This window comes from Patagioenas fasciata, chromosome 6 (genome assembly GCF_037038585.1).
Source record: "Patagioenas fasciata isolate bPatFas1 chromosome 6, bPatFas1.hap1, whole genome shotgun sequence".
Lineage (NCBI taxonomy): Eukaryota > Metazoa > Chordata > Aves > Columbiformes > Columbidae > Patagioenas > Patagioenas fasciata.
In genome coordinates this window covers 33882559-33910276 of record NC_092525.1, presented here as the reverse complement: position 1 = coordinate 33910276, position 27718 = coordinate 33882559, and the positions used below count along the sequence as shown (strand labels likewise).

The 27718-nt window shown below is 38.3% G+C and overlaps 1 protein-coding gene across 7 annotated transcripts; it reads right to left on the bottom strand.

The window, feature by feature from the left end:
* Nucleotides 1-393: 393 nt before the first annotated feature.
* Nucleotides 394-27633, bottom strand: ODF2L (outer dense fiber of sperm tails 2 like). Of its 7 annotated transcripts, XM_071810466.1 has the most exons (15): nt 27462-27633; nt 27070-27174; nt 23951-24084; nt 15397-15459; nt 15101-15172; nt 13131-13247; nt 11535-11720; nt 10115-10224; nt 7997-8132; nt 7341-7451; nt 6089-6193; nt 2756-2841; nt 2507-2669; nt 1755-1880; nt 394-940 (listed from the first exon to the last, which is right to left on the bottom strand). In XM_071810466.1, the coding sequence occupies exons 4-15, from the start codon at nt 15430-15432 to the stop codon at nt 803-805; spliced, it is 1386 nt and encodes a 461-aa protein (XP_071666567.1). In that variant the 5' UTR covers nt 15433-15459; nt 23951-24084; nt 27070-27174; nt 27462-27633; the 3' UTR covers nt 394-802. The 7 variants fall into 7 exon arrangements, with proteins under 7 accessions (XP_071666567.1, XP_071666571.1, XP_071666568.1 ...); XM_071810470.1 differs by lacking the exon at nt 15101-15172; XM_071810467.1 differs by lacking the exon at nt 23951-24084.
* Between the last annotated feature and the right edge of the window lie 85 nt (nt 27634-27718).

Below are 27718 nucleotides of genomic sequence, written 5' to 3'. Positions count from 1 at the left end.
AAAACAATTACTTTCTTAATCAGAATTGGGTTTTGTATTAGCTCTGCATCAGCTGAATATTTACATGTGTTTAACATGAGGCCTAAGTCAGTTTACGCAGTTCAGTGAACAGAAGCACTTGTACTCAAGCACAGGTAAATAAATACCTTACCCAGAGCTGTGTCACCGTGAAAGGGTATATCACCACATTCAGAGCTGAAAATACATCTATATCTAAAATACTTTCCTACTTATGTTTGTAAAATATTACTATGGTATACTCCTACCATAATGGGATGGAGGGAACCAAGGCTGGATGGGGCAGCCTTGTGGCAGCAGCTGTGCCATGCAGTTGTGTGTGCTGTACCGGTGCTGAGCTGCAGACAAAGGACAGGAAGGGAACTGAACACTCTCTGAATTTCTGCCTGTCTTCACAGGATAGATTTAATTATCTTGGGCAACTAGATATATACAGTAACAGAAGTATAATGACAGATAAATATATAATTAACAATTAAAATATGCAAATTACTGCACAATCAGTCCATGGGTGTTCTCTTCTCCCATAGGAATGGAAAGGTAATTTGTAATCATCCGCCTTTACCATGGAATAAAAGGATGTACACAAGATTTTTGCATAAGTGACCAGCCAGTAGGATATAGAGTAATGACTGACCTGCTTTTCCCTGTCCAGAACAGAAGTTTTCCTAGGGAAGAACTAACATTACAGGACTCAATCCTGCAAAACACTGTAAGGCCTCAACAGCCTTGCCTAACAAGAATTAGAGCCAAATCCTGAAAAGTTTCTTCATTATTAAATAAATTAAAGAATTGAGCCAAACATTGTTATGTATGAAGCTTTCAAAAACTGCACATAATTCTGGATGCTCTGGTTCTTGTTCTCTGACTTCCGTAGGCTGTTCTCCAGCTCTTTCAAATGTACTTCATGGTGCTTTTCATTCTAAAGACAAAAGAGAAATTCAGTGCAACTTAGAAATCAAATACAAATCAATCAAAATAATAACACAAGACAACTAATACCTAAATCTTTATCAGCCTTACTTACCTGTAAAAGTTTTCAGATGCTCTGTAAAAGTGAAAGTCCCAAAAAGGCCTCAAAATATTGAAGCTTTATTTTCAGTCAGGACTAAACTGAACATGTTTGAATAGGCTTATGATCCAAAAAAAAGCCTGGGAACATAAAAACTAACCTTCTGAATTTTTATCAAGAAAGATTCCTAGCATCTTAAAACTGTTATGGACTTGACACTCTCTTGTGTTGATTATTCAAGGAAATAGCTGTTACTGATCTCTGCTGCAACATAATTATTGATGCCCATAGTTCCTTATATAAAAAAGATGATTGACAGCACTATTACCTGTTCATTAATTCCACACCTGATGCTGAATAAGGAAGTATCAACAGATCAAAACCTGGGCATTGAAAGGCTTGACACTTTAAAAAAATCACAGTATCTCTTTTGTTACGAACTATGTTTATGTGCAACATCAGTATATAAGCTGAAAGCTTTTCACAAATTCCAGTGAGATCAAATTCTTGTAACCAACTCAGAGAACAAAAAAATAAACAAACAAAAAAATAACTACTAAAAAACCACACTATTAATACAATTGATACTCGCTTTCAGGAACAGCAAATTAATTCAACTTAAATGAGTATCAATTGTATTAATACTGTGTTTTTCAGTAACTTTTACTGTAAATGTTGATGTGGTAAGTAATTTCTTAAGTCAGAAACAGTATTTATTACTCACATGGTGAAACGTGCAGAGGAGCTGGTTTTTCTCTTCTTGCCCCTCTCTCACTTCAGTTTCAAGAGCAAACATTTTTGCCTGAAGGGCTTGTTCTTTGTATGAAATTTTTTCCAGTTCTTCAGCTACCTGTAATAGCAATGAGAGAGAACTGATGTATATTTACTTTCCCTTAAAGCCCAAACCAAATTATTTTCTTATACTTCAGCATTGATAGCTCTATTTCCTGTTCTGTCATCCTGTCAGTTATTTCCCATGCACAGAAATTAAACAAACCTGGGAAATATTGTGGCTAAATTTGAAAGACGTTTCAATTTGCATCCCTTCTACAAATAACAAATCTTCCCTTAATATTGAAAGTGTGCAGCTTTCCTCTAAAATGAGAAGGGTTTCAACACCTATTCCAAAGAAATGAAGGAAAAGGCAAGACTAAGCTTTTGTTCAGAAACTTTTGCCAGATGTGTGGGATTTAAAATTAGGTGGTTAAAGCATTTTGATATGTCTCCAAAAAAATGGTAGTGAAATGCTGGTCAACTGAACTTCATCATTAATTTCAACAGGATCTGAATTCCACAAGAAGTTGAATTGTGCAATTCGTATTTAAACACACAGAATTTCCAGTAACTTTTTAGTATTTCTCCCTATGTGCAAAATAACCTTGTCCCATCTTTTCTTCTCAAGCAAATTTGAGTTTAATGCTATTTAAAAACAGAAAACAGCAAACAGTATTAAAAGATGCATTAAATCATTGATACCATTTTTTTCCCTTCTTCCAAAGCAGATTCCAGTTGTCTGGCTAATCTATTATATTCTGCAATTTTCTCTTCAAGCTGCAATTTACTGCACTGAAGACTATCATCTTCTTTTTTGAGCTGACAAGCAAGTTCTTCATTTTGAAGTTCCATCTTTTCTAGTTGCCTTTACACAAAACAGATCAATGTATTGTCATTCACTATAGAAGAAAAGTGTAGGAACTGATTGCAGTCAGATTTTTTAAAAGTTACCTTTTAAGATCTTCATATTTCTTCTGAATGTTATGGTTTTCTTTTTCTAAGGAATGACTGCCCAAAGAAGTTATACTGTGTTCCTCCTGTGAAAATGACAGTTTGTTTCTAGTTGAAGAGACCTAATTACGGGATATTACAGAGTAAAGTAAGCTTGCCTAGCAAAATCCAATCAAACAATTTAACCATAATTTCAAGTAAATATTATATTACATTCAAGTAAACATCATCTTGTATTTAAAACAAATAAAATAGAGCCAAAGTAGCAGACTAAACTTTGTATTAATGCTTTAAGACTGAAAACCTGGTATGTAACAAAGTGAAGTCCTGACAAAACCCATATGCTGCCCATGCAGCCCTGTGCATTAGTAGATGGGCAGGTCTACCTCTTTGTGAACTTTTAAGCTTTAGATTCCAGCAAAAATAAGTTCCTTCACACTCCAGTCACGAGAAGCATAAAAATAATACCTCATATATATACAGTTATCACAGAAGAACAGTGTAGCACTGGTAAAGAATTTCAGAAAGTAGTTAATATCAAAAAAGAAATCAAGTTCATTTAAAAAGCTGTATCAGTAGCAGAAGCTGAAGAAAGCAAGAAGCCAAACTGTCCTCTCCTGCCCAGCATCCAGACTGACAAACTCTTACATGTTTTCTTTTAAATCTCATAACACTGGTGATGTGATTATTGCTCTTGCTACCATCCATGAACAGCAGATTAGCAATAAACAGCCACATCACCAGTCTGCTGGCACTATTATTTAAGGGGTAACTTCCATCATTCACAGGACCATCATGAGCAGTTCCTGCCCATGATTTGAGCTAATCCGGCTGATTTTGCTCATCGGAATTACAAACTGTCCAGGCAGCAGACTGGTAGAAACAGAAACCTCCAGCAGAGGTACAATAAACCAATGTCCTGGTCCAGCTGAATCCAGAAGAGGGTTTCTGCACATGGTCCAGTTCCTTGAAAATGAATTTTCCAAAATTCTGATCATTGGATCAAGGGTCAGAATCTCCGAAGGATGTCACTAAGACTTAATGCTGAAAGCTAACTGCTGTTCCACCAGACCAGTGATTATTCCAAAGTTGGATTTATGACCTCATGAGCATTCCCATTCCTGGAAGGAGTATTTAAAATGATACAAACAAGAACAGAATTTCATGCTGTAAAGATCATCTTGACAAGAAATCTTAAATAAAAGAAAGAGCTATTTTTTAATAAGCATATAAAGTCTATAGGGACACAGAGAGTCACTCTATTTCAGCTCAGGTTTTCCCATAGACACGAGAAGATTAAAGCTTTCCTATCCTACTGATTCAAACAAACACCTTTGTCATTTGTGCTGGCAGAGTATTCTCTTCTAATTCAAAAGCACATCAAAAAGAACAACAAAAAACCCAAACATAACCCTGCCATTGAAACTGATGTCACATAAAAAAAACCAACAACATCTGAGGAATATTCATATTCAGGTTTAAGAGAAAATACACGCAGGATTGCTAAAATATTGCTGAAAATAGAAACAATGCTATTAATGTATATTCTTAAAACATGTTATCAACCAATATAATGCAATGATTAACCTGTTAAAATTATACATCGTCAACAATATAATTTGACTGAGAAAACACTGTCTGTTTTATAAATTAGTCTTTAAAAACAAAATTAATAAGGAACGAAAATATTCCACTAGATACAAACAATAACTAGACTTGCACAACTATTTCCAGGGAAGAATTCTGCAACACATCTTAGGAAATAAGTATTCAAAAGGATCAAGAATATACTCACTTAAAAGATACGGAATCTAAAAGTAACTAGTCTCTTCACATACTGAATTCATGTTAATATAGTTGGCAATAGTTTTATTGGCATAATGCTATTTCTACAGACAGAGCTTTTGATTCATGAAGCAAATAACAACGGAAACCACACAACTGTCACACACACTAATAGGAAAAAAAGTTCCAAAAGATTTCTTCCACATAATTTTCTCATTTATCTTTAAAAATCAGCATGTTCTAAGCACCTGAACCTGCAGCTCCCTAAGGGGCTTGCATTTCTGTGCATGGATCCTTTGCCAGGACACAAGCGTTTCCTGATATCCTTGCCGCTTTTCCTCAGCTGTTTTCAGCAAGTCACAAACGCGTTCTAACCCCTTTAACTCAGCCCCTGTTTTGTCCCTCACCTGCAGAGTGGCATCACAGGAGAAAAATGTAAAACCATAAATTAATTGTTGTAATACTTAATGGCTTTCCATGTAAGTAATAAATCTGAAATTCCACACAAGTTGCATAATGTCACCTATTTCATAAAATACCAAAAAACTTACAAGTTCACCATTAGAGAAATTTCCATCCCTGACTACATTTCATTAAAGACTCAGTAACACTGACAATGAACATTTACAAAATTATGCATCTGATAGCAGTTCATCAGGCAATATCCAAATTTTGACTTTATTGCAATGTTTTGGGAGATGCCATAGAGACACACTAAGCAGCTTAAAGAAAAAGTTCTGACTACACAACTAGTGCAGTATTTGAAAAGACAGCAACACCTAATGCCACCTGAAGCCAAATACAATGCTGTGCAAATATTATTTATTGGATCAGGAAATATCTTCTCCATTCTACAATTCAACCATGGAAAAATAATGTTAGTACGAAATAAAATTAATATCTAAAGACATTTCCCTGTAATGACTAATTCTATTCTCTAAAATAGATCATTGCAGGCAATGCATATCCGTCCCTGCCTCAGCTTTATCACTTAAAATAATATGTATTTTGATGAGCCATGAAACTGAGGAAAGTGATCTTCCTACCAGTTTTGTATTGTTTTACGATGCTTAAGAATGTGCTGTGTTCCAGTATTCAGCTCCATCTGCTGAAAAACTTAAAACTAATCTCCGTATGGATTCTCCAATTTAACTGCTAGTTAAAACAAACAAAGCAGTCTTACAGTAGGTTTGCTTCCCCATGCAGCTTTCATAGATGTTCTGTCAAGAGATCTAGTTTTAAAATCATCATCAGCAAAATCACATTTTTAAAAGTGATATAAGAATTCTGGAATTCTAAAGTAGCAGCACAATTCCTTAGTCATTACTCTAGGAATCATTTCTCACCTGTTTCCAATGGTGTAGTATCCAAAAAAACCACAAGCTCGTAAGTAAGAGTTAGCAAAGCATTAAGTGAATTTTAAAACTATAGAGAAAAAGAAAAAAGAGCCAGTACCTGTGACTTCTAATAAGTGGGTCACAATAATGTAGGAAATATCCGTGTCCTACAGGATTGTTTGAAAACATGCTTTATTACTGCAAAACTTACCTCATCTACTTCTAAGCAGTTGTTTTCTGTTATTCTTTTGTTTTCATTTAAGATTCTTTCATATCTGGATTTCAATTCTTCCACTGCTATTTGTAATTTTTGTACCTAGAACATATATTTTCCACATAGATTTGTAAGGTGTTTCTTTCAAATACAGAAAATATAAAATCATTGGTATGAAGCATAAAGAAAAACCCTTGATGTTTAAACAGAATCTCAATATTTGTCATTATATGAAGCTATTTATTTTAATTATGCTACTCACCACAGCAAATATAAAAGGGTAATCAGGTAAAGAGCACTCTGATATCAGCAGTTCTTTTTCCACCATGGAGAATGAGCTACAGTTGTGCTACAAGAGCAGCCAGCATAACCCACCCTTCTCTGCCCAGATAACAAGCATCACCAGACAGTTCTCATCTGGAGTCACCAGAGCAATGAGAGAGGGAATTTCATCCCACTCACTGCTTCGGGCTGGCTGTTCCCTGGAACTACATCTCTCATCTTAAAGCTGGCACCACTTTAATTGTGGTGATGCATTCCACAGACAAGTGCTCTGGTTTTACTTACATTTGGTATCATGCCTTTTCTCTTGCCAATGATTTTAAAAGGAGATAAATGAGACTGTCAGTAAGAGGGTGTTTATACTATAGCAGAAATACATACAACTTTGAATCAATATGTTCTAAAATTTCTTCTCTGTGATTAAAGGCAAATACAAAAAAGGAGTTGATAAAAAGCCGATTTTAAGTCTGTTTCATGTGTTTTGCTGGTATTTTTAATGTGGAGCTACCTATGTAAATAAAAAGACTCTTACAACAGCCCCTGAATGGTGGTTTACTGTTCTTAGGATTGTGGAAATACAGATATGACCAAGGAGAGGTAAAATATCATTGGATGTGTCCACTAAAGGCATTAGACTCAAATTTTACTCTTAAAATATAGTTTACTGGATTGTTAACCATGCATCTTAAGAAGCAAATCTTTTCTAAGCAAGTATGCAATTAGCTCTGTTGGCTTCAATGAGGTCTGACTGGGCTTCAACAAGGATTATGTGTACTAGGAATAGCGTAGAGACTATTCTTGGATACAGTGTGTAATGGCACGCTCTTCTATCATCCCCAATGTTACAACAGCATCATAATCACCATGACAACAAATGTGGTTTATTACAAACAAAACCTTTATCATTTCCTCAAAACTCCTTACAAATTTAAAAACCATACTCAAACATTTCAAACACACTAGTCACCTGATTTCTATACTGTTCAACAAGGTCTCCCTGCAGCTTTGCCTGTTCTTGCAGATCCAGCAGTTCATTTTCAACAGAAACAGTACTGCTTTTCAATGTAGTAACAGAAGCCTTGATTAAAACATCAAAAATATAAAAACTGTAAGAACATTATTAAAATAACACAATCTACAATACATATTACTAGCAAGACTGACACAATTATTTACCCTGCCAAACAAAAATGATAGCCCACGGTTCATTTCTCGACTCATGAGAATATTTACTTTGGAGGGTAAATACAATAGAAAACCTGTAAACCCTTTAAAAATTGAAATGAACAATTGAGCTAAACCCAGTTCTTTAATTTAAAAGAAAGTTTTACAAACATAAAAAGATGATTTGTAGTTAAGCAATTATGTAGCAAGTGACAGTAAAATAAATGGCATCCTGGTTAAGCACATAGATGATGAGACAACTCTGTTCTTAGGTTTACCATAGATTTCTACAGATAAATTGTCAATGTCTCTTTTTCACTTAGTGTAAAAAATACATGGCAAAATTTATTCTACGGGTTTGGGATCTCTAGACAGAAAGTCAAAAGGGAATTAATGTGGTTACTTCACTAATGTTTCAGAAATGTAGAGCCATTCAACAATGATCTATAATGATCTCACCTTTAATTTTTCATTTTCGAGATTAATCTTTTCATTTTTGGAGTTAACAGAACCTAGCTTTTCAAGAATTTCCTCATCTGAGTTTCTTTTCCATTCCTCCCTTCTTTTCTGGTCTTCCAAAAGGCTTGTGATCTGCCTTGTTAGATAGGCAAGAACATTTATATCATACATAATGCTTCCAAAACTCTCACTATGCAAATTAACTTGTACCTTAACACATATGCCTTCATTGTTCTTATTTCATTTAACAAAAAAAAAAAAAAAAGCAAGGGGGGAGGGCAGGGGGAGAATGCATTTAAGTATCCCAAGAAAGCAGTACCTATTGAAACAGAAATAAGAAACTACACAAAAGAAAGTTCCACCAAATAAGTAGTCCTGGCTCTATTATAAATTAATTCTTTACCTAGAACACCCAAGCATATTTCCAAGACTATGCACACACATACTGTACAAAATGGAATTATATTGAATGTATAGGGTCTATCAGACACTGTCCTGCTGAGAACATTCCATAGCTAATTTAGGAGTGGTACTTTTCATTATTAAAAGCAACAAATTGTGCTGCATGCCTCACTGTTTGCTTTTAATGTTAATGAAGTTAAACAATGAAATTTTTGCTGTTTAGTAAGTCATGTAGAAAGCCAAATAGAAAAAGTCTTGTTAGAATGGTACATTTTTGGCAGACTTGTGTTTCCAGCTAGAATAAAACCAGCAAAAAACAACTGGAAGCAGAACGAGTACTTCAGGAAAGTATCATAGATGTTTCCCTTTTTTAATTCTTTCCTAGATGCCTCCTTACATACACTGGATCCATAGTGGGCTAGACAGATTTCTGGACAGGTATCTTGTACATACACTCCTGTTACATTTTAAAATACGCTGAAAATATTTTCAGAAACATCAGATTTTCTGAAACATAAACAAAAGAGCCAAAAGCCAAATTGATGAGAGTGTTGAACACTTGGCCAAACATCCTTCCATCTGAAACCTCATTAGAAACTTCTGTTTCCGTAGGTGGCAGCACATCAACAACTTCTTCCTGGACTCTGACAGTTCTTAAACCATATTATGTGCTCTTCTGTGATCATTCTGCAAAAGTTTTAAAGACAATGCCATATATCCACACATCATTGTGTTGCAAGGATTATTGCCTTGTAAAATCCTAGTCCCTAAAACCAAGAGACAACTGATCAGTCCTGGAAAAGGGTCCATAAGATGTTGAGCCACAGGCCTTTACACACTAAGGCCACTGAAGTCCTCTCAGTTGCCCATATTAACAGGCATTAAATCTACCGATAATGTTGAAAGTTTTCACTATTTTCATACACATACACTCCTGTTACATTTTAAAATACGCTGAAAATATTTTCAGAAACATCAGATTTTCTGAAACATAAACAAAACAGGCAAGCCAATTTAATTTGAGCTGTTACATATTTGAGCATGAATTGAGTTCCATTGTAAAATAAACATTCTACCTCAGACCTAGCATAGTGGCACCTAAAGGTAAAATGGTAAAAGGATATTTGTCACTGCTGCCAAAGAAAATGGCATATCTTCCATGCACATGAAGATTTGACCACATAGTTTGAACAAGATTAGACAAGTTTGTGTTGTTCTTCCTTACAGGAATAAGCTGTTCACACGTGCATCTGAGAGGAACCCTTCTCTGTCCTCTAGTGGGGTGAGACATTAGTGGAACAGAAATAGTTTTGCCATCATTAGTCTGAAGTAGAAACTAGAAGCCTATGAACATTCTTTGATACTACAGTAGACCCAAGGATTAACACTCAAGAGGTTGAATCAGTTATTAAATAAGTGGTTCTGAGGAAGCAGCAGAGTGCCTACCAGCAAGTTCAGGCTAATTGAAGTATGCAGAGGAAAGAATATGTTCCTTACTTGTATGAAGGAATGTAGTTTCTAAAGAATTATGAAATGCAGCAGAGAGAAGGCTAAAAAACTTTAATTCCTTCCAGTTTCCAATTTCTAAAATCTGTTCAGAATTTTCAAATATGAATATATAAACTTGTTTACATTGTCAGTACTGAGTACTACACTACTAAATATCAATACTGTGTGACTACAGGAACGAAAAAATAGATCAACAGTTTAACTTACTTCTTAAGATGTTCTACTTGAATTTCTAACATTGTCTTTCCTTCAACCATTCTATCATGCTGATTTTTCCAGAGGTTGGAAGCTGACAATATCTCAGTTAGTTGAACTTCCTAAAGGATACAGGAATTACAAACTATGTAACAAAAGAATGCCGCTGAAGAACACCACCTAGTTCTACAAACTTTTCTAAACTGAAGAGCTACTTAATATAAGATTATTGGACCTCATTAGTACCAAGCAATCTAAATCTTGTCTTCTCTCAAAAAATAAACCAAACTACCCAAATTTAAAAATAAATAAAGTCTAAGTAAAGACTTGCTTTCAATGCAGAGACATCATTAAACACTGGCACTGTATATCAACTGTAGAACACAACAACATTTCAAAATTCAAGATCAAAATATTTTCTTACCAAAAAAATATTTGTCTCCAATACATCTCTATTAAATCTAAATTACATAAATTAATACAAAAATAAAATTCTGTCAAAGTATTTTAAGAGTAAGAAATAACAGCTAGGTAAGAAATGCAGAGTTGGGTAAAGTCCTTCAAAGAAGTATGGATAACTAACCAACATGCACTATCCTGAAAGTATGCCAGGTCTTCAGTGGGCAAAGAAAACAGTGTGACTACAAAACATCAAAAGTTCAGGAGTTATTTGTCATCTCTCTATACTGCTAGTTGTACTTAAAGATCTGCTACCGTCTTCTCACAAAGATCAAAGAAAACAACAAAAAAACCTCCACCTTATTAACCATCTCCAGGTATACTACCTGGAAAAATATGTGATGATAACACATTTAGGAGTGTGAAAGCATACTCTTATTAGGAAATCTAAATCAGGCAGTAAAGATCTCAGCACAGTTCTGATCCACCTGGCCTTTTTGAACAACTACACACTGTAGGGACATGCAGGGCAAGAATCTAAGGAACAATTTGGATTAAGGAAGGTTCAGAGCAAGCAACTTAGAGAACTAAGTATCCACATGAGATGTCCTACACTGATAAATAAGGAAAACAAAGACTTCAGACCCCACTCATGGATTTTCTGTACTTCTGAGATGAGTCAGTCTTTGTGCATAAAGGTCCAACAAGAAGATGAGGAGAGGTGTAACTTAAAGCAGCTTAGACTTCTCTCACTGCAGGGTGAAGTGTAAAACCTCATGGCTTAAAACATTCACTAAAACATTCACTAAAACATTCACATTCACATATTTTAACAAAAAAAAAAGGCAGTGAATGTAGTAACAGCTCACATTTCACTTAGAGCAACCTTTTTCTTAATCAAGGAGCAAAAAAATAAAAGACATACAAAGCCACTACAACCAGCCAACTCTTTCTGTTTTCCACAGGCTAAAGTTTCCCAGTTGTGCAATTTAAAACAATACGGCACAACTTTGCTCACAGCATAGTCACTCACATGTTCTCTTATTCTGGAGGTTAAATTTTCCACAAGTGCTTCAAAGTGTTGAGCTCTTCCTTTCTGGAACCTGATTGTTTTTTTCAGAGCAGTCTTCTTTTGCTCACTTTTTGCCTTTAAGGCTAACATCTGGTGCTTGTATTCACCAGCTTTAAGTTTCCACCCTGCTATTTTCTTTTCTAGAGTCTGAAACATAATTAAACATCAACTCTTTTCAAATTCTATGCCTTACAGATCAGCTCATGACATAACACTATAAAACCCCCCAGATACGCAGGAAACAGTTTTCACATTTAGATGCTTATAGGGCACTTAATAAACAAAGGTGTGACTTGGGGGTGGTGGGAGAACACCTTAAATAACTAGAGCAAAAAGAAAAACTGAGTCTATGTATGCACTACTTTAACTGTTGGTACGAGTAGAAAACTGTTATCCCCTGTTACAGCCGCAGGAGGTCACAATCACACTAAGAGTAAGTGCTTTGGGCATTATATAGTGGCTGAGGCAAATGTAAATTGGGAATTACTTTCATAAAGGTAATGCTAAGCTTTTGCAAGCTTCTGCCCAGATATGAACAAAATCATCACCAGGATTTAAGCTAGTAACTGACTTCAGCACTTTTTGAAGAGTAAATAAACAAAACTTTATTTAAAAGTTTGAATGAAAATACAGTAGCATATCAAGATACTTTATCTAATGAAATTGTTGAAATTCTATGATTGTACTAGGTAGAACAATAAAGCAATGTTTATTCAGAAGAAAACATGAGGTATTTAGGCAGACATAGACATATGTGACTTTTTTGAAACTGAGTTGCTATAGCTTCCTTAACAACTTCAAATGATACATTTAATAGGGGATGTATGCTACTAAAAAAGTTTGGAAATTAGAAATACATTCTTTTTTAGCCAATGTTTTCTTATTCATGCCAATATTCTTGACAAGTTTCAAACACTGACATCTGAGGCCACATACAGCCTCTATCACATGATCTCTTCCATGGCCCGTTCTAAAGCCAGTAACTGATGCAAATGTCCAAATTTATCTCTTGCTTTTTAGGACAGAAAATGGAAATAATTTCACCTACCTTAAAGAAAGTGAGGTTAGGCATTAGTCTTAAGAATTTCTCTTTCAGTCAGCATTAAGAGGATTTTGATTCCTTTATAGTCAATAAAAAGAAACAGGTGGTGATTCATCACCCTTATCTTACAACAGAAACTCATCCTGCAGACTTGCCTGTTTCTTTCTATTGACTATATGGAGACTGCCTCAGGATTGATATCTGTCTTCTAGATAGCACAGTCAGGCAAGCACAAATGCTCCTATGTGTGATCAACTTCTCTTCAGCAGAACTGTTAGTAAGCATAAGGTGAAAAACAAAACAAAAAGCCCTTGCAATTAATTAGTGTAGTCAAGCAAACTGTGCAAAATATAAATACTAATGACATTTACTGTCTGGGATTTTTCTTTTGCTAAGAGTTTGACCTCAAACAATACTTTAAGATTTCACTCTCAAATCGGAGTTAAACTCTCACCACCAGTCAGGCTTTGCTAATTTCTTCAAATAAACTGAAATACAAGTAAAAATATGCTGACCTGTATTTTCATTTTTAATTTGTTGTTTTCCACTTCTTTTATTTGAATCTGACATTGCAGGTGAGCTTGTACTGCCTTTACTGATCTTGACAGGTTGTCTTCTTTCTGTACATTGGCCTAAGAAAGAGAAATAAACATAAATCTATTGGTCAATGCAGATATGCTGTATGATGCAATCTATATTCTTTCTACTTCACCAAAGTTTCTAACTGAGACTTGAATGTCCTCAAAAGCTGGAAAAGATAAAACATGTTCTACAAGTATATTCACAAGCAGCAACTTGTTACTATTTTATTAATGTTAAACAGAAATCATTAACTTGAAAGAATGTATGTATAATTAATGCTTCATATTTAATCTGACTCTTTAAGCAGCATGAACAAGGCCTGGAAGCACAAACTCAGAAATCCAGGCTGAGCAAAGACATCCAGCTAGCGGGCTGACCAAAATTAAGCCACACTGATCAGCTCTGCCCTGACTAATTAGACCTGAACTGATTTTCATTAAATACCAAAGACCACCACCTGCTGTCAGAAGTATTGATACATTTAATGCAAACTCTGATTTCTGGGGAACACATAGAACGTAAAGGAAGAGGCAACTTATGACACCAGAACTGAGGTCAGACAATTCTATGAAATTTCTTGTGACTTGATTTCTCTGGCTTGTTCTAAATCAAAAAATAGTGAAAACAGGCAGAAAGAAGTCATATTATCAGTATAAACTAGACAAGCATTGTAACGCACCACTACAAGTGTTCATCATGGATACCAGTAAGAAAGGCAGACTCAGGCTCAGTAAGTTATTGATGAAAATGTCATTTATTGGAGATAACATAAGAAGGAACAACGGGAGAGCACAGATGATAATTTATCCTTTCCGATACCAGGCACCCCAAATTGTTCAACTTTAGGTAGGTCTCTAGTTATGGTACAGCATGCTGAACAGATCGCATCAATGCTGAGGTTTGCTGGACCTGCAGTCTTCAGAATCTTTGTAGGCTTTTCTGTGCAGCATTTCTACTCTCGAGCAAAGGGATGTTTCAATGAAAACATGCTGCTTCACTTCATGATAAAGACAAGGACATACCAATTGCCAGGTGTGAAAGTGGGCACCCCCACAGGCTTCTCTGTTACAATTAGCTGGCTAAGTTTATCCTGCAACCAAGTGATATGTTCTCTTGATTAAGCAAAGAAAAATCCTTCAAGAAGAATCATGGCTCTCAACAAACCCCAAGGAGTTACGAAAATCAAAGTACACTATTGTCCCCTCAAAGGTTTAACGGAGCCTACTCAGTCTCTTACTAACACTGAACCACACTGCATTGCACAAAGTGCAGTTTACAAGTCCTGTAACACAGACTCATGAACCAACAGTAAAATGATTTTGAAACTTTTATAGTACCTTCTTATACAGGACAGACAATTTTTCTTCTCCTATGCTGGTTTTTGCATTGAGCTGCTTCCTTTAGTTCAGAGAATGAACAAGCTCCTGTCAGCCTTTGATGACACCAGCCCTCCTGTCAGTCCTACTTTCCCTATTCATTGAGATCAAGGAGCCATGGAAACAAACTGTGAACAGCATCTGTTTATTATTAGCTATTAGTCTCGATCAGGGGTGTCAAACTCATTTTCACCACAGGACACCTCATCCTCATGATTGCCTTCAAAGGGCCTAATGTAATTTTAGGACTCTATAAATGGAGGAGTAGCAGCCCCTGGTGAAAATGAGTTTGACACTCCTGGTCTAGATGTAATGCCTCTCCCATGGGACACCAGTGTTAAGGATAACCTGTATCCTTAATAGGTTTGGACACAGTCTGCATCATTTTAAGATATTTCTGTAGGAAACATCTTTCAGGATTTTCCTTTTTTTCATGGATAATAGCCTTTCTCAACATTTAAAATTCATAAATAAGGATCTAGTATATTGGGAGAAAACATTCATTCCAACAGTAGTGGTCACTCAACTTTTTCAAGCTGAAGTCTGGATGAAAGTTCTTCAACGTGTTTCTCCTTTTCAAGTATTTTTCTCCTGAGATTCTTCATGGAGAAACAAAAAACAACAAAAACATTATTTTAATTTCTGTACACAACAGTGCAATGGTAATGCACACTGACAAACATTTCAGCTGTAAAACGAAGATTCCATTTTGAGAAGATACTCCCACTTTGCCACTGTCACTTGACATTGTATGATCCCATGACGTAGCCATTTCAGATATACAGTACGGAACCAAAAGAGACAGAAATCTTAATTTACTTACAGTATTTTGGGTTTCATTTTCACTTAACTTCTGCATCAAAGTGTCAATGTTTTTACTGTTTAACTGCAAGACAGAAGCAGGAAACATTAAAAAATTACTTCCGATTATAATTGATTTTTTTTTCAATGTTTTTTAATTTGGTACAAACAATTTCCTACGTTTTCAGTTTCATTACATATGAATGCAAAAGCTTACATATTCATGAGCTATGTAGAGTTTGTGGTTTAAACCCTAAAGATTCAATTTATTTTGTGCATATGACTTCATAGCTGAAGAAAACAAACCAAGGTCATACCATACAGCAATTTCTTTATCTATTTTAGCTGAAAGGACTTTAAATACCATAAATACTTCAGTGTTGTTTAAATATGTAGTCGATGTTTTTACAACTCATCACATTTTAAATAATATTTTTAAATCACTCCAGGGTAATTGATGCCCTCACCAAGCACAAAGTTACTTGTTTACTCTGCTCAGTGCTCCACTAACTACTCATTATTTTTCAGAAGTGGATTGTCTTGACTTCTCTACCCATCAGGACCCATTTCTCCTGCTTTCGGCCTGTGCCAGGTGCATTCCCACCGAAAGGGTTTGTCAGACCAAGAGTTTATACTCTTATATCCATATCTCCTGAACGGAATTGGGAAAATGCATAACAGAATTTGGGAAGTTACCAACTAAAAAAAAAAAATCACTTCCTCACAGGATCAGAACGTAGACTGCTCTGCTTCCAAGGGTTGCTATAAGGCAAATAACTATACTCAAAATACCTGATTTTTTTATTTTATTTTATATATTTTTATATATGTGTCTTATTACAAGTTTACATTTCCTGGCAGACTTCAATTTGTGTAACACAATGCAGGTCTCTGCAGCTTATTCTTGGTTACAAAACCAAACTAAGCTCCTGAATTTAATTACTTCCAGTGAAAATACTATTTTGGAAGACTAAACATCATATTTCATTCATACCAGCACAACTACATAAGCAGAAAAGAACAAATGAGAATTTTTCCATAGTTTCAGTATACCAGTTTTATGTCCAGTACTCTCACCCATTTTTTGAAATATCACCTACTTCTCATCTGTAGCTAGGAAGTAGGTTTTGAAATATCTGGTTTGAATTTGTCAACAAAGTAAATAAAATAGAAAAAAAGTCAAGCTTAACGGCAACAGAATGAACTTGCCTCGGTAGCAAGAGGTAGAAGAAACTCTTCCTGAAGATCAAAGTCCAATAAAGGAGCAGTCCAGTTACATACAGGTAGAGATGAGGATGATTGCCCTGATGATGACATTTTAATGCTGTCTAGCAAGACACTAAATGTTAACATATATTGGTGTTCTGTGAATCAGTAACTGAAATGTTATTGGCACCCCAGCTTCTTTCCACTAATTTAGTGTACCAGACCAAGTAAACCTCAGTCTCATCAGAGATGTAACACAATTAATGCAACCGAAATCTTGCACACATCTTAATAACTTGCAACCACTTAAGCAGCACTGACTTTGTACACAAATTCACACGTTTGGTGCACTGAAATCAAATCCCTCAAGGCCAGAAAACTGAATGCACACGAAGGAGGGAGCACAGCTCGCAGCTGCCATTTCCCACTGCTGCGCTCCCTGGCGCGGCGGGTGCGGAGCGGGGCCGCGGGGCACCCTGCCTGGGCCCCGGCCCCTCTCCCCTCGCCAAGAGCCCCCGGCTGCCCGCGGCTCCTGCCCCTCTGGGGTCCGGCGGAGCAGCCCCGAACTCCGCACCGCCCCGCGTAGGGCAGCCCCCCCCTCAGCACCCCTTCCCGTGGGGCACTGACCCCCGGCGTCCCCGCCTGTGCCCGCCGCTCCCTCAACGCCGCTGCCCGCCTGGAGCCGTTGCCGGAGCAACCGGCCGTTGCCGCGGGCCGCTCCTCTGGCGACGGGCGGAGGCGGCGGCACCACCCACAGCCACCCTTGCGGCTCCCCGGGAGGACCCCGGTGCGGTCCGCCGACACCCGGGGAGGCGGAGGTGGCTGTGCGGCAGCTCCGGCCTCTGCAGAGCCACGCGGGCCGGTGGCCTCCGCGGGGCTGTGGGAGCAGCATCGCCCCCTTCCCCGAAAGAGAGGGGTTCGTGCGGCTCAGGGGTCAAGGGCGCTTCAAGAACGGGCTGCGTCCGCTGACAGCTTGTAACGTGCAGACGGGGACGTGTTGATGCGCACTCAGGGGGTTATTTTTCGAGCAAAATGCACAAAAAACGCGGAGAGCTTTAGATCCTCTATTTGTTTTCTTTTCGGGTGTTTCCATTAATGTATTTTTTCAACAATAAGTATTCATGTGATCTCACTGCGTATGAAGCTTTTTTTGCCCACACACTGTCAGATGTGGTAGAAAAGCCATATTTTTAAGCATAAATACGTTCTGATGAAAAATAAACCAATTACTCTTGCATCACATTACATGAGAGAACACTCAGGACACATGAGGTGGCACTTCATAGCATCCATGACATCGCAATGGACGTATGGAAAGATCACTTTCAGATAAAGAAGTGTGCAAAACAGAATTATCGTGTGATATGGATGTGATAATACATATAGATACATATAGGTCATATGTATAAATATATAAGATGACACATCATGATAATCACATTAATTTAGTTTAGAAAGATGTATACTGATATAAATGTTACTTTTTAGTATGGTAAGTAAATATCACTGTTAGTAACTTATATTTTTTAAAAAATCTTGGCTCTGGGAGAAAGAATCAAAATCAATATAGAACCATGTATGTACCGTAATAAAAATTTAAAAATAAAGGTTAAATTTCAACCTTTTTAATACAAGTAGAGATGAAATCACCCCACAATCTGTTCTGGTGCGAGTGCCTGTTTGTACCTGGATTACACAGGAGATTTTGTCTTTGCATGTGCAAAAGGCCTAATGTTTTGCTCTCTGTAGGACTCATAGCCTTGAATTGTGAATTAACCGCCCCTGTCAGACCTTTGCTTTGGTCTTTATGAGCTGTGGCTTCGGTGTCTCCTTGTCACCTCAGGCAGAACTTATAATTTTAGCTTCCCAGAATTTGCTATATGATTATTTTTAAAAGAAAGAAAAAAAATGTTACAATTATCTAAAAATGTGGTGATTGCTTATATAGTAAAGCAATCACTATCCATTGGTGAGGGCTAATTAGCATGATAATTAGCACTGCACTCTGTACCTCGTAAACAAAGACTGAATTACAAGTTTCAGGCCTCAAAACTGCATTTTAATGACTGTGGTGCAATCCACAAAGTGGAAAATAATTAGAGGAAATAGGACACACAGGTCCACAATGGCATAACTACAAGCCTTAATAAAAGAGGTGTGCTGGAGAGAGGCTTCTTGAGATACCACAGCAACTCTGCTGAGGGTCATAGCTGGTGACTTTATCTGCTCTAAAGGTATAACTGAACCTTTCGCTTCTGTGTCAGTGTGCTGGTGTAGAGTTAAATTTTCTTCACAGTAGCCACTATGGGGCTGTGTTTTGGATTTCTGCTGGAAACAGTGTTGATGTCACAGGGATGTTTTAGTTCCTGCTGAGCAGTGCTTACACAGCCTCAAGGCCTTTTCTGCTCCTCACACCACCCTGCCAACAGGAAGGCAGGGAGAGCACAAAAGGTTGGGAGGAGATGCAGCCGGGTCAGCTGGCCAAAGCGATATTCCATACCATATGAAGTCATGCTCAGTATATATTTTTGGGGAAGAAGGAAGTGGGGGGCATTCAAAGTTATGGTGTTTGTCTTCCCAAGTAACTGTTACACGTGATGAAGCCCAGAGTTCCTGGAGACGGCTGAATGCCTGCCTGCCAATGGGAAGTGGTGAATTAATCCATTGTTTTGCTTTGCTTGTGTGCATGGCTTTTGCTTTACCTATTAAACTGCTTTTATCTCAAACCGTAGGTTTTCACACTTTTACTCTTCTGATTCTCTCCCCCATCCCACTGGGGGGCAGGGTTGAGTAGCTGCATAGGGCTTAGTTGCCAGCTGGGGTTACACCATGACAGTCAGAAATTCAAGACTCCAGCATCTTCCTTCATTCACTGTTTGATCTTGGCAACAGCCTGCTATCACAAAAGTCTCACAAAAGCAGCAGATTTGATGTGACCCTGTTTATACACTGTTCCTTCCTCATCCTTTTTCATACCATGTAGCATAATATTGACCAGAATTTATTTGTCCCAGTGATCCTTAGACACTTACTGCCTTGTGCAGAATTGTATATCCAGCGGAGATGGACACTCTTGTAAAATAGATGTGGCGCGTTTTGCTGATTCCCTGGCCTGTTTCTCAGCATCTCTCACTCTGTGTTGCAGCGTGCCAGCTTCTCAGGTAGACAGGAAAGTCCTTCACTCTACAGGCACAGTGGCAGCAGGCACCAGGCCGAGCTGTCCTATGCAGTTATGACGCTGTAGTGCTATTGACTTCCCCACAGCCAGTCACCCACTCAAGAAGTCTTATTTCTTTACACAGACAACTTAGGAGGAGTAGTAGATCATATTTGCTGCTCAAAGAACAGCAGTGGGTGTTTCTGCACCCACTGAAGGGATGGAAGAAATATAAGGTAACTCCAAGGTACAAGGAAGTAGCAGCGGGAGATTTCTCCCAAACAGCATTTTACTTGGCAGCAGGTCTGGGTGCCCTTGATTTGGAGACTGCAGATTCAACCTTGGTCTTCTTAGGTTTTGGCCAAGGATGTTTGGGAACATCTTACTCCACATGCAGGTTATAGGAGCTACAGCGATGCAGAACTTCCCTTATTATGTGTATTGACCTATTTGGATCAGAGTTCCCAGTGTTCACCATAAATCCAGTTGTACTGGTGCCACTGCTGATTTCCATATGAGTTACTTCCAGCCCAGTCAGACATCTCAGCTGTTTGCAGGAAACTTTTTAGCTCTTCAAATGAGGCAAAAATAGCTTTCATTTCTTTCTCTTTTACTAAGAAGTCATTAAATCCAGTTGCATTCCTTCCTCAACCCCACGGGTGAGTATAAGCCCTGTTTGTTCCCCTTTCCTAGGATGTACATCTCCTGGGAAAGTGCTTGGTTCAGTTCCTAAATTGCTACAGCCCCTTCCTTACACTGCAAAATGGCCAACGGGCAGGGTAAGGTCCCAGAACTAGGGCAGGTACCACAGGCGTCTGTTTAAGACTAAGGAAATGGGATAGAGACCTTAAGAGTGGAAGACACAGCAAGAGGACACATTACAGAGTGGAGTTCCAAGCAAAAGGGTAGAAACAGAGAGAGCACTGTATTTACAAGATTAAGATAGCTTAATTTGCATGTAGATGTTCCTTTCCAAGAGAAACATGTAACTTCAATTTTTGACAGAATTTTGGAAGGCCCGATTCTTTATCTCTCTTGTCAGTGACAGCCCATTAACAAGTGGCACTGGAAATTCTGCCTTTCAGTGAGCAGAGGCAAAGAGGCTTTTCATGCATGGGTGGAACGAACAGCCAGGCTGACCTTAGTGGGAAACAAACAATACCTACAGAAAAATGAGAAGTTCCTTGGAAGTGCTTAATGTGCCCAGCTGGGACTATGCACGGAAGCCTGGGTGGATGTAATTCACCATAACAAATGTCAAGCCATTCTCCCTGTGTAACAGGAGGAATCCCACCCCCAGTTCACGGTAATCTGCAGGGAAGATGCTCTTAGGTTTTACCGGACCTCTTTTCAAGCCCCAGTAGCCTGTGGGTTCCCCAGTCCTGGGCACTCTCTGTGGGAGTAGCAATCCCCAATGGCTAAAAACTTCAGTTTATCCGTGGCAGGAGGGCTGACCTCACTTGCCCGTGGTTAGCACAGCCTGGCTGTGCCGTTGCAGAAGCCAGTGCCACATGGGGCACAGGTGGGCTCTGGCCCTCAGGGGTTTGGCAGCACTTGGCCAAGGATGGACTGAAGGTGTTAGGTCTCTTCTCCTTGGAAAAGAGAGTGTTCAGGGGGACCTCAGCACAGCATGCCAATAATTAAAGGGTGGTTACAAAGAGGACAGAGGCACTTCCTTCACAAGGAGGGCTCTCTCTTCACAAGGAGCCACATGGAGAAGACAAGGGGCAATGGGTACGAGTTGCAGTAGGGAAGGTTTCATCTTGATACAAGAAAGAAATTTCCTACAGTGAGAACAACCAGTCACTGGAACAACCTCCCCAGGGACATGGTAGAGTCTCCATTACTGGAGGTTTTCAAGATGGAACTGCACAGCATGCTAGGTAATCTCATCTAGGCTCTCTTTTCCATGAAAGGCTGGACCAGATGATCTTTCAAGGTCCCTTCCAGCCTGGGCTGTTATATGATTCTATGGTTATCCTGCATACACCACCAAATCTATGCAAATGCTGAATAATCATCTGAAGTTTTCTTCTTTGTCTTTAGATCTGCAACACCAAATTTTGCCATTTGTTCTACCTTACCTTTTACATATCAACAGCACCAACATTTTAATATTTTAAAGGAAATTTTCTACCTTTCATATTTCTATACTTTCCACAAGTTCTGCTTTTTCTTTATCTAGGTTTCCCTTTTTTTGTGGGTTTCTGTACTTTCACATAATACAATCTCTTAATGAGCTTTACTAGTGGATGTGTTTTCAGATTTCAAATTCCATTTCCCCAAGTAATAATAAATTACATAATTTCAGTTCATATTAAGGCCAGAATAGCTGTCACATTTAGAGGAGAGAAACTCTTTGGAGAAGAGAGTCAGAAATCACAGCATTATTTGCTGATATCTGTTCCCTCTAATAGTTTTTAGGTCACTGAATGTCCATTTATTTAGAAATATTTCCTTTTGTTTGCTTCTGAAGTATCTTATTTTTCCCTAGAGTACTTCTGCTGTATATAAATTGTTTTGTAGAAACTATATCATACAATCAGAATAAAGGAATTACGGCACAGTTCCTGCTACTATTTCCAGAGTCACGTAAAAATACAACAGACCTTACATGGCCTATGTCCATGATCCAAGACAAGAAGACAAGTCGTGCATTACCCTGCAGACACCCAACCCTACCTGCCCAGTGAGCAGAGCTGCAGTACTGTATTGTGTGGTGACACTGACATCTAGTGGGCTCCAACAATGCTTCCAATTTTCCCAAATGTTCCAAAAATTGGTTTCGATCAAAGCATCTCCCTCTGGCATGCTCTGACCCTAATTTAAATGCATAATTAAATGCACAATCAAATATGAACAGTAGAAGGTTGAATCTAGTACTTAAGACTGGTTCTTACTATAGGACAATGAACAAGATTTATTCGAATTTGGAGCATCAGTTTACTGAGCTCTGTCTATAGTAAAAGCTCTGAAGAACTTGGTTCAATGCAGAATTCAGCACTCCTCCAAACATCTCTGCAAAAGACAGACAAAATTTCTCTCTCATGTTTCCTGACAAGTAAGTGCAAAATGACAGGATAAGACTGGCTGATTGCAATAATTATGTTTGTGCTAACATCAGGTATGCTCAAAAGCTATGTGGGCTGTGGTCCTAGTCATTGACACAACTCCCACAAGCCAGTTCAGACCAGCTAGAAAAGGTGTCAGCATTCAATTCAAAACCATATAAGCTTTGTTCCTCAATATGGTCTTCCCAATGCTCTTAAAAAAGATTTCAGCTTCCAACTTCCTACACAGACCCCATGGTGTTCCATTGAGAAGACAGGTTTAATTATTCCTGTGCCACATGTGGAGAAACTGTAGTACCAAGTGATAAAATGACTTTCTCACAGTCATCAGCAGGGAAGTGGTAGAGCTGCAAATATACCTCCTGCCATCAAACTATCATTCCACAGTAAAAGGAAGAAACCCCAAAGCTTTGCTTATTCTCATAGCGGCCAGTTATGGCCTATAGAATTTTCCATACAATCTTCCTTCAAGTATAAGATAGACAACTTCTTCTAAGATAGACAGCTGGGGTGTGGGACAAAATCATTATCATGCTTGGATATCAAACTAACCCACTATGGCTCCAGGAAGCATGATATTGAAAGGACAAAGATCACAAAAACAGCACATGATTTACCTAGTCCAGTTCCCTGAAACTTCAGGCCTTTTGCCTGCTGAATGTTTTGCCAATTGCTGCACACAGTCCTAGTACAACTCCAGTGTAAGCGTTTAGGGGAACCACAGCAACAGCTGCTGTAAGGACTAGTGGAAGTGTGCACTAATGTGAAAAGGAGCATTAATTGCCACTCAGATAGCTGTAGATTCTGAGCGGAAGCGTGTTGTTGAGAACAGCTGCTTTCTGGTTCTGTCAAATCCAGTCCCCAGATTTTTCATGAAAGCCTGATTGTACACAGGCCAGGCAGCTGGCAGTACTGATTTTATAATCTTTGCCTGGTTATTATCAAGCTAAGCTCACAGTTGTTAATGTTGGCACAGAAGCTATAGACTCACACACAAACGAATATCCTTACCTATGTCAGTAAAACAAGCTTTGACTATTAAGTGGAGATAAAATTTAATAATGTTTATTTAGATTGTCTCATTCTGCTCCTTTTATTTTTATGTCTTTTCACTACGTTAATAAATGTTAAATCAAACTTACCTTCAGATTTTCACACACATCTATTTTGAAAATCTGGTTCGAGGATTGCTGCTATTCTTTGAAGTGTTAGTTGGAGTTCTGCAGTGTTGTGACCGGTAATGCATTGCCAGAACTCTTCATTTCTCACCGTTTAACTGCATTATAAGATGACATACATAAATATTCATAAAACTGTTGTTTTATGCAAATATAGGCTGCAGTTATATAATCATGAGTGGGAAGGGGAATAGTGTACACACACATGGTGACACAAGATGTGACCCATATAACTTCATGTATTATAGAACTAAATATGTATGAATTCCAACATGAGTACTACGTTATTTGATTACACATGCTACCAAAATGTGTTTGTTGATCGTCTTTGTTAAATCTTTTACTTCAAAGCCGTTGGTTTAAACACTAGCTTCAGAAAGCAGTATTAGGAGTCAGCTTAGAAGCATTTCAGTTATAAGCTATTATTCTTTATATAAAAATATTTTATTTTCTTAATTATACTATAAACCTTAATACAATTTTGGTTGGTTAGTTGGTTGGTTTGGGATTTTTCGGCAGGTGTAAGTCTTTAATGATATTGTCCAAGACCTACTAGCATAAAGGAAAGGACACTGGCAGCACTCACAATGGATACCCTAAATATTGGTAAGTGGTATTCAAAAGATTGCTTTAAAGTTCATGTATTTTAGCATAATCATACATTTCTTAAAATTAAAGCACAGCTTAGTGGCAAAGTGAACATACAAAATAAAAACTGGCATTATCTATCAAGTCGTTCTGAACCACACTAAACTGTGCCAAACCTACAATGTTTCTGCAAAGTGACCTTAAAAATGCTCAAGATTCCACACTCTCTCAATGCTTTTGATTTTCATCAAGTTTTTCTTAAAAAAGTCTAATGGTGAAAAATAAAACCTCAAGATTAATGTATTCACAGTTAAGACTGACACAGAAGCAAAGTTAGTACAGAGTTAGCAACAGCAACTGTGCTGTAGTATCTAGTTATTCACCCTACAGATCTCAAGCTTCTTATCCTATTTTACAGTGTATTCAAATGTAATAATTCACCACAAAACTTCACAGCTACATGATCAAGACTTAGGCAGACAAATGTAATGATCTAGAGAGATATAAAGGGCTAGAACTACATCAATTCTAACCACTTGTTTCATTTGTCTCCCACTTCAGGAAATTTTAATCAGAAACCCTCCAAGCCATCGCTTAAATTATTACCAAGTAACAGTGTTGAAGTTCTTTGTATAAATTCTATTTCTGATCGTAGGCTGGGATGTTCCAGAGTCTGTTTATATGCAACAGTACAATGTTGGTTATTTGAATATGCCTTGGTTATTTGAATATGCCTTCAGAGCTCTCTAGGTCAGTATCTAGTTTGTAGATAAGCCCACAAGCTAGGTATGGCTCTCCTTACCTGAGACAGATGTATCCAGTTATCCCAAACCCAAACCCCTCACAGTGTTTTTGGCTCTGAATAGCAGCTGTAGAGAGGGGCCACATTTCCTACCAGAACCAGGAATTAGAGCTTCCAACAAAGCAGGGCGGACAGCCTGCACATGGTAATCTCTTAAAACAGGGATCTCCAAGATTCAGCTGTTAGCACCTGAATGTCTATTCCTTCTAGGGTGCCAAAAAAAAAATTCCAGAGTTTGTCCCGAACACTGCATTATATGCCTACATGTTGTGGAGAAAAATAATTTAAAGGAAGGCAATAAGTCAGTAGTGTTTTAAGAGTAGTAGAATACTGTGGAACTCAGGAAGCATGGAGTTCCAGGTTGTCATCCAATAACTGAATTTATTTTTACATTGTAGGATAAAACAGGGGAAAAAATTGTCCAAACTAGGGCTTTATATGAAATATATAAGCATGCACTGGAACAGATCTTCCTCTTAGGTAAGCATAGTAACCATTAGCCTGAAGAGTTTTCTCTCACTCACATTCTGACTACTTAAAAATATAATGAAAAGAGGAAGGATGTGAAAAGTGAGAACCGAAAAAACACATCCAATGCCCCATATATACCAAAAAGCCTGCCTACTAAAGGTGGAATTACCATGTCCTTAAGGCATTTTCCTAAGAAGTAGCACTGTTTTGTTTAGGGCTCCTTAGGAAAGCAGCAATTAAAAGTAGGTATTCCAAATCTTACAAGAACACTCTAACCCACCAGCACTTAAAGAATGGGAGTCTTCTTACTCTTCCACTCATGTTATGCCAGAAAGGAGAGGTATCTAACCATTTTTTGAAGGAAAAAGCAGTGTGTCAAGGTTGTCAGTCAATATACCACAGAAACTAGCACTTTCCTCTCTGGCAAGTGAGACTCACATGTCATGGGCAAGGTGCAAGCTTCAGGGAAGACCTAGCAGTATTTTGTTTTGGGAAGAGCTAGACTATGTTGGTTGTTGTCAGTTCCAGCCTGAACATATCGCTTGCCCAAGGCATTATTGGGGTACATCTCACCTGAGGTGGTGCCTCTGCCTCAAGGTCAGGCACCTCTGCTCTCAGTTGTTGGCACCTCTGTGTTTTTGTGGAACTCTATCAATTGGAACTGCTGATGCTCAATGCCAAAGGGAGCTATGAAGTGAAATAATTACATCTGTGTGTCCAAATCTAAAATATTTGATGTTGCTGTCTTTTGACACAGCCTACACTGATATCACAAGAAATCGTGATTAGCTCTTACACGATCATGTAGTGCCAAGCATTAGAAACTCATTTTAAACTGATTGAAACAAACTTGCCATATGGTTTTTACATATAAACTCTTACAGCTGTGTATAAGTAAGACAATGAAAGCTGAAAAAGGTAAACCATATTAAGCAAAGCAAACACATAAACACAATCACTTTCAGGCCCTCTCCTTATCAGTACTAAAAGTGCAATGGGAACTCCACACAGCCCGAGCTCTGTTTTGGTTTTAATTCCTGGAATCTGACCAGTATGTAAGCAAGATTGCATTAATTGTTACAGTTATTTCCTTCCTCTGGAATTCACTTCTTGTCATAATGCCCTAGGATTTCCTCTGACTTTATCAAATTTACCCAAACTTTACTTAGTATTTGGATTGTGAGGTAAATTACTTGACTAAATGACCACGATCATTTTGTACCTGGGAGTATCTGTTTGTTGCCAATAATGCTACATTGTAGATCCGTTTCCCAATTGCCAGTCTGTATCAAAGGCGCTTTCTTTTCTTCTTGAGCGTTCGAAAATCCTGATGAGAAATTTAAAATAATGAAAATTACTAAAATTAGAGGCTATTTTCTTCTAATTTGCTTGATTGCTGGCATTAAGTCATGCTACTGTACTCCAGGTATTTTCAAATGCTCCCTTTGTGGTGCTTTTGTGCTATTTTATAGTCGAGTCTAAATATAAAATGATCTAAACAAGCTCTTTTAATAAACAGCCTTTTTCTGAACAACTTCTTAAAAATCCTTTCCCAGCTTACATGCTCACGGTCTATCTGACAACTGTTTTTCATGAAGACAAGGTCCGACTTACAAAATTGTGAACTCAAGACACAGGGCCGGGAGGGTGTCTTGTCCCCTCTGAGCCCGGGCCGCGGGCACCGCCCCCTGCGGGCCGGGCCGCGGTGCCTGTGGCGAGCACGAGCAGTGTCGCGGACACGCGCGCTGGGCTCCACGTCGGAGGCCGCGGCCGGGCCGGGCGCCGCCCTTCCCCCACCCGCCGGGGCGCTCCCGCCCCGCAGCGCGCGATAGCGGCCGGGGCGCCCTGGGGCGGGGTCGCGTGCCCAGCCC